Source organism: Babylonia areolata, chromosome 5 (assembly GCF_041734735.1).
Source record: "Babylonia areolata isolate BAREFJ2019XMU chromosome 5, ASM4173473v1, whole genome shotgun sequence".
Lineage (NCBI taxonomy): Eukaryota > Metazoa > Mollusca > Gastropoda > Neogastropoda > Buccinidae > Babylonia > Babylonia areolata.
The window spans coordinates 56,270,688-56,279,205 of NC_134880.1; the positions used below are offsets into that span (position 1 = coordinate 56,270,688).

At 39.5% G+C, this 8,518-nt stretch overlaps 1 protein-coding gene across 1 annotated transcript in view; it reads right to left on the reverse strand.

Moving 5' to 3' along the window:
- The window catches only part of LOC143282200 (lamin-B1.S-like), a 28,121-nt gene extending 19,912 nt beyond the window's left edge, over positions 1–8,209 (reverse strand). Inside the window, exons 1-2 of the mRNA XM_076587791.1 lie at positions 7,536–8,209; positions 630–762 (exon numbers count right to left, since the gene is read on the reverse strand). Coding sequence (XP_076443906.1) covers positions 630–762; positions 7,536–7,936 — 534 coding nt within the window. The 5' untranslated portion in view covers positions 7,937–8,209. The remainder of the gene's footprint in view (positions 1–629; positions 763–7,535) is intronic.
- Positions 8,210–8,518: the final 309 nt, after the last annotated feature.

The window sequence follows — 8,518 nt, forward strand, 5'->3', positions numbered from 1 at the left end:
ACACACTTAACTCTATGTATCCCATCAGTGCAGCAAGGAACACACACTTAACTCTATGTATCCCATCAGTGCAGCAAGGAACACACACTTAACTCTATGTATCCCATCAGTGCAGCAAGGAACACACACTTAACTCTGTGTATCCCATCAGTGCAGCAAGGAACACACACTTAACTCTATGTATCCCATCAGTGCAGCAAGGAACACACACTTAACTCTATGTATCCCATCAGTGCAGCAAGGAACACACACTTAACTCTATGTACCGCACCAGTGCCAAACACAAAACCAGACAGAATCAGAATTTTGTCTGCTACACAACTGATGAAAGAGATTGGAGGATATCCTGTGCCGATGTTCAATTTCAATCTCTTTTTGTTTGTTGTTTAAAATTAAATGCAATAAGCTCTTTGTTGAATGATACTGGTCAAAGGGTTCAGCATAATTCCAAAACTTTAAAAGACCCTGAAGGGCAGAATGTATTTTTCCAAGTCTTTTCCAGCCCTGGCAATGGTTCTCTCATTTTTTCCAAGACTTGAACTTTGATAAGAACAATCAACAAACACCTTCACACTCATACAACTGTGTAGTTCAAGCAAGAAACATGACAACAGAACCAAACTGCATACCGCATTCTCTTTCTCCAGCCTCTTGCGAGGGGCATCAGCATCGTTCAGCTTGGCAGTCAACTCTGCAACCTGCGTTTCCAGAGACTCCACCCTATGCTGGTAGGCAGAAGCTTCGCGGTCACGCCGGGTGAACCTGTCAAGGAAATACAACATGTTGTGAAAGACAAAAAAAAAAAAAAAAAAAAAAAAAAAAGCAAAAAAAAAAAAAAAAAGCAGCAATTATACTAATCATAATGCAGATTAACGCTCACACCTTCCAGGCAGAGATCTTCTGGCACTGACAACGGAAGAAAAGTTTGACATACATGTACATCAACACACACACTATACATGAACAAACATGTACATCAACACACACACTATACATGAACAAACATGTACATCAACACACACACTATACATGAACAAACATGTACATCAACACACACACTATACATGAACAAGCATGTGCAAACAGAAACACACTCAACAATACACACACAAATTAATATGAGTTTAACCTTTTCACCGCCAAGCTCGCATTTATGCACAGGCATGGTAGAGGACCCATGTCACTGAAAGGTGACCATTCATTGGTCTGTTATCCATGAACCTACTGCTCTTAATGTTCGGTGGTAGGATAGGCCATATTTTCTATACATCGCAGTGGGAATCCCCAGCTATTCTTAGCCACTGTCTTTTCTGTGACAGTGTTTATACCACAAGGGAATTTTGTACTGTAAATTGACTGGTGATGAAAGGGTTAAGAAGCACACTAATCAATGAGAATGGAAGTGGTGTTTTGTAATCTGAACTGGACAAATCCAGTGACAGTTGAGAAGGGCAGTTTGATCCACACCACTGGGCCGGGATAGGAGAAAAAATGCTGACCTTGTGGATAAAGGACTGCACACAGTGCAAAACATTTGACATTTTTGGGGTTTCATTCAGTTTTTAAAGCTGTCTAATTTCCATTCTATTTTAAGCAGTCTGATTTGTGTACTATTCTAAGCACTGTCTAATTTCCATGCTATCTTTCTAACTAGTTGAAGTAGTAACTAAATATCTGACAATTATTTATGCACCAATTAAAAATTTGCAAGTGGCCTTGGCCTTTAGGTCTGTGTTCAACAGTATCACTATCACTGCAGTGTCAGAACAAGCAAAATGTTTGTTAACCATGATAAAATCTGATAAAAACTTCTGTAACACACATATATAGATCTCTGATGTTTTGAAAATGGAAAGGACATAATTATTGTGTATGTTCGACAAGTGGATCCCTGGAATATTTTTTAACTGTTAACATTAAAAAAATTAACTCATTTATTGTCAGTTTGTGTGTGTGTATGTATGCATTGCTATATTATTAATAATAATGCAGATTTCACTGAAATATGCAGCATTCAGACATAGTCATCGTGACACTGTGAATGCAGTCTTGTACCCCTTGGAATTATTGGGAAGAATTTTCTTGGAGCCTTAAGGTTTTTTATTTTGTCTTTTTGTTGTTGTTGTTGTTGTTACTTTGAATTTTAATCAGATTCAGAAGCACTGTGATAGATCTACATCGTGAATGGAAAAATTAATTAAGCAATAGAAAGATCTACGAATGATTGCCATGCAAGTACAGTTACTGTACTAGAGAAAATTATTTGATACAAACAATGAAACATGTTTCACTTTTTCCTGGTGCTTTTGTCATATCATGTTCATTAATTATATTATAAAATCTACATAATAAAATTTCAGTTCAAATACAGTTCAGTAGGAAAAAAAAAAAAAAATATATATATATATATATTTTTTTTTTATGTTTCCGGGCTTATTCTGCATAAGAACATGAGATCCATGGCACTCAATGGTGACACACTGCTTTTTGCTTTAGAAAACTGTCAGGGTGGTGGGTAAAAGACACTTTTAGCAATATGATTGGAAACTGACTCACAGACTCAAGACTGTTTTGACAGATGAAATGCATGCATTACATGAAGACATTAGAAGACGACTGGACAGAAGTGACAGGTTTCGAGCACCATGCGTAAGATTAAGAACATCCCATTACATGAACATATCTATAGACACAGCCATTTGCACATGCAATAAAAAAAACAACAACAAAAAACACCACGACAATCTCACAGACAGGACCATGTGTTACTGTGTGTACCTGAGGGACTTTCAGCTTACACATATTTTATATGAATTTACTGGTGTTATGTTGTGTGTGCATGTGTACACATATAATATGCAACTCGTGTTTGCATTTGGGTGTGACTGTCATTGTGTGGCTTTATTTGCTGGGTGCATTTATTTGTTCACACTGAGATATATATATATATATATATATGAGAGAGAGAGAGAGAGTGTGTGTGTGGTTTTATTTTTAGGCTATTAACCGTTATGCTTATGGATTTTGTTTTATCTGACTCATTTTAATATATTTTTATGGAGTGCCTGATCATATTATTTATTTCAATATTTGTTTGTAAGTTTCAATGAGCCTGTGACTGCACAAATGAATTTCCAAGTGGTATTAGAAGTATTTCTGAACTGATGCACGCTGATACAGAGTAGTGATTTTGTAGATATAAAATAATTCAGTGACTTCTATCGTATCCGTCAGTGTGTGAACAGAGCTATTTTACAGTCATGATAAAGTTCTACCAACACAAAGAGACTCAGAGAAAGACAGAGAGACTTAGATAGAGGAAGGGAGAGACATCGAGACAGAGACAGGGGAGGATACAGACTAAGCAGAGTGACAGACAGAGAGAGAACAAGAGAATAGAATGTTGCCTTGCGAGTAGTAACCACCCTACACCAGTACATGGCACAGTTTACAAAGTTTTACAGGAGTACAACAGCATGCAATGAGGATACATGTATTTATGTGGAATGTGAAACATTACCCAGCCAGACTCAGGAAGGCACACTCTATTCTTCTTTGTTCCTTCCCCAACCAGTGTGAGAATACAACAGTTAACCCCCTGACTACTGTTGACAAGCATGCTCGTCAGTGAACCTGAAACCTGTCACCTCACTCAGTCAGACTGAGCTCACAGGTCAGGATGTCAGTCACCGCTCTTCTTTTAACATTTCCTCTTGGGACTGCATTACTGTTGTTGAGCAATACCAATTTCACTTCTAAGGACGGGCTCAATAGCCAAATGGTTAAAGCATTGGACTTTCAATCTGAGGGTCCTAGGTTCGAATCATGGTGACGGTAAAGGGTGGAGATTTTTCCGATCTCCCAGGTCAACATATGTGCAGACCTGCTAGTGCCTGAACCCCCTTCATGTGTATACGCAACAGATCAAATATGCACGTTACAGATCCTGTAATCCATGTCAGCGTTTGATGGGTTATGCAAACAAGAACACACCCAGCATGCACACCCCCAAAAGCGGAGTATGGCTGCCAATATGGCGGGGTAAAAACGGTCATACACGTAAAAGCCCACTTGCGCATATACGAGTGAACATGGGTCTGTAACCACACTGATCTCATTTCACCAAGCTTCAGCAGTGGAAGGGTTAATTAAGCTATTCTCTCATGGAACTGTCGGGGTGTCTGATAGGATACTGAAAAGTTTACTGTACTACCAGTATCCTGTCTTTATGAATATTTATTTTCAAATATGAAGCGACAGTTCATGATTGATGTTCTACTTGAGCTGTCTACCATACCATGTTTTTCAAGTGAGAGCTGATTCTTGGCTGAAGTCAGTTTCCATGGGTTGTGTATGGATCTGATATGTGTCATAAATTTGCATTAAGCCTTGCTTATGGTTGTGTGCGTGTGTGCAAGCACAGGTGACACATTAAGTGCATGCAAGCACACTCACACAATGGTTCCCACACATAACTTTTACTGTGTCAAGTGTTTATTAATCATTATAGTATTAGTATTCAACAAAGCTCTGCAAATTCACTGTTTTATTTTGTCATGTCAGTTGCTTAAGCCTTTGAGTTTGACTGCTACCGTCAGTGTTCAGTGTGCTCATCAATCAAGGGATGTCATTTTGTGATAAAACTGAGATTACACTACAGGTCAGGATACCTGTTGTCATTCTTTCTTTGGACTTCTTTCCCTTGGGATAGCATCACTTCTGCTCAGCAAAACCGATTACACCACTTAAAAGTACACACAAAGTCATGGTTGTAATTCAGATTGATGCCACACAGATCTTCTTTCACCATGGTCAGCAGTTATGGGGTTAAAACCAAAAGTCATTTTATAACTGGTCCAGTCATAATTTTTCTGCTAAACCAACACCAAAGGTGACTCAGTTCAGTTTGCTGGTAGTATCAGTGAGTGACTCACTGACTGCTGGCCTACATCTATTGGCCAGACAGACAGACCAGTTGTACCAGTTGGCAATACCCTCCCCTCCAGTGACAAATATGGATATGTATGTCACCAGCTCCTCCTCTCACTCTTGACCAAACACTGCCAGCCACTTAGCACAGGTGAGAGTGGCTTGAAGAGACCAAGCGGACCGAGCACCAGTGTCAACACCACTGTAGTCACTCACTGCTTGTTCATGTTAGACTGCCTATCTCAGTATCTGTCACACCAAATATATACGTTTTTTATAACATGTCTGAACAGTACAAACTAGTACAATTACAAGTATGTTCAACACAAAGATGAAAGAATGTTCAGTATCGTTTACTGCATTTTGCACAGATGTTATCTCAGGCATCTTTTGCTCATTTCACTGTTACAGGGTAAGAACAGAGTTAGGAAGAACATCTCACTTGTAATTAATGTAAATCTTTTATTAGTTTTAATATGATTCTGTGTGCGTGCATGTATGTGCACGCATGAGCTTAAGTCACAAGTGTGAGCATGAGTGTGAGCATGAGCATGAGCGTGTGTGTGTGTGTGTGTGTGTGTGTGTGTGTGTTCTCACTGTTCTGTAACATACTATTCATAGTGTATGTGTTGTTATGAAAATGATGAAGAATTTGATCATATGAAAATGAACAACTCCAAAAAACATTAAGATTACCCTAAACTGAAACAAATTTATTCAAGTTGCAATTACATCATAGAACTTCCTATCTAGTTTAGGAAAAAAACAAAAAACAAAAGAAAAAAAAAGTAAAAAAAGACAAACCGTGGGAAACATTCACCATAATAATGTTATACTGCAAATCAAGATTAGTTGCCAACTGCCCAAAGCAAATATATGTTGAATGACTGTGCAAGCATAAACCGTTCCCAATGATTTGCAAGACTGGGCAAGTAAAAACTGTACAGCTAAAACACTGAACATGACAGAAAACGAAGAAAAGCTTTATATATATATATTTTTTTTTCTTCTTCTTTTTTAAAAAATTTTTATAAAGGAAGTGGAAAGCAAACAAACAAAAAATGTTCTTTGAATACATTTAAAGATGATATATATCCTATCTAGAGATGTACAATTCATTATCATTTCATCAAATTCATGATAGTAATAAATGCAAAGTTGTACCAACGAACTCTCTGACCTATGCATTGTACATGTGGTGCACACGATCAAATACTATTCATTGTAACAGTTCTAAATCAGATTAGAAAAGCAACTTAATTTCTATTCTAGCAGTACACAAGAAGAAGGCATTGCATTTACACAGTAATTGTCAGAACAGAAAATTTAATAAAATATGTTGTTTCTGAAACTAATTCAATCAGATGAAAGTAAATTGCTGTGCACAGCAAAAGAAAAAAGAAGGAAATAGGTTAAATTATGACATCATTTTGCCATAACATTAACCAAACTATTGGCCAAAAGTTTGACTCGTACTTTTTTTTGTTCCTCTAAAGACTTACAAAAACTTCATGGTAATATTACTATGGTTAGTACTGGCCCATTTGGTTTTAAAGGATAGGGTTAGAAATGTGTTACAGATTGATGCCAAGCATCAGCCAATTTCCTTAAGTATTAGATGCTCTGTGTGCATTCAGTATCAATAAATATTGTTTTCCTTTTTGCAACTGTGTGTGCGTGCGTGTGCGTGTGTGTGTGTGTGTGACAATGTGACAGGAAGGCAGAGGAAGAGGAGGTGTGCACAGTACTTCACTGTCACATCTAAATAAGTAAAAAAACAACAAAACCACTGGTACAGTAGGTGTATCACTGTCACATCTAAATAAGTAAAAAAAACAACAAAACCACTGTTACAGTAGGTGTATCAATCTAAAGTCCTGCAAACTTGTAATATTAGGTCATTGTTGACATAACTGTGAAATGCTCCATGGATGTGTGCACAGGTCTATAAAAAAAATGTCTGTGTGTTGCAGTATGCAGTGTTGTATGAACCATATTCTACCCTTGTCACAGCATCACCATGAATATGCATGAGATCCAGGGAAGGAGGGGGAGGTTGGGGTGTGGGGGAGGGGGAGAGAGAAACAGAGAGAGAGAGAGGGAGAGAGAGAATCATTTTCTTTAATTTAACCTCTTTTCACTTTGAGTGATAATTTTTGTGAGTGTGTATCACTCTTCTGTGTGAGTGTGTGTGTGTGCGCGCGCGCGCGCTCTCACGTGCATGTCACTGTGTCTGTGTGTACGCGCGCGCGAGCCTGGCATCACCATGTGCATGTTGATCTGTTCGTGTGTGAGGTCTGTGTTTCAATATCTGACTGTAATGCGTAAGTAACACATGGCTCGTGCCCGCTCAACCTCCTCTGATATTCATCACAGGACTTGAGACTGCACAATACCTGAATAATAGGCCGAAAAAAAGGGTTAACAACTGAAGCGTGAACAGTTACGAAGCAACTGCATGATTCAGCATGAAAACAACAGTCAAAAATAAAACAAACTTCCTCAGCAGCGTTTTTTAACAACTTAACAACAACAATACACGCTGCAACAAACACACTCAACTTTCATGAGAAAACACAACATTCAACAGTAAACACAGAACTCACTTTCCCAGCAGATCTTCATAATCGGACTTGTATTTGTTGGCTTCAATCTGAATGCGGGCCTTCTCCCGTGCTGTGTCATCCAGCAAACGTCTGGCATCAGCCAGTTCACTTTCATACAGACTCTTCACGGACGATACTTCGCGTTTTACTATTTCCTCCGTAGACTGCACCTGAGTCGACAGACGACTATTTTCCGCCTCCAAGAATCGCACTTTGTCGATGTAGTTGGCGAGACGATCGTTCAGACCTTGCAACTCCTCCTGCTCTTGTTGTCTGGTTGCGCGAAGCGGCGATGGCGATCGCTCGGATCTGCGGCTGGTTCCAGGTGTCCCGCTACCTGATGCTGACGCTGATTGCGACGAATAAGTCGTCGTCACTACCTTTCTTGTTCTCGATGCCATTGCGTTTGGATGCGTGTGCAAACTTGACTGACACAACACAAAATAAGTAATCACAAGCACAAGGTGGAAGGATAGGCTGGCCGGCCGGCAACGCGTGCGCACGCTGTTTGTCAGGTCACGTGATCACACACCACCGCGTCCCTTTTTTGTTTCCGGAATGCGTGAATGTATAATGTGCTTCACAATCACACCAAACGAGAGGTAGAAATAATGTTTTACACCTGAGTATCTATGCAGTTAATATTAGGTCAAAATATAGAGAATATACTTTATGGATTTCGTTGCCAGTTTTCTTCCACCTTGCTCTTTTTCCGTTATTAAAGGCAGATGTGGAATCTGTGGGAGTGGGCGTGTCCTCAGAAGCAGACGCAACGTTCGAAGCGCGAATCACAGGAAAGCGGTCCTTGTGGCCCATGTGCAGGGGTGACTCAATGGCCCACAACACTGAGTTTACACAGATGCGGGAAGAAACCCCAACGTGTGCGTGGGTGTGGGAGGAAAAGAGCGTCAGACACTTATCTGTGACAGCTGTACTTTGTGTGCGAAAACGCGCTGCCTGCACACACGATGACAAAGAATGAA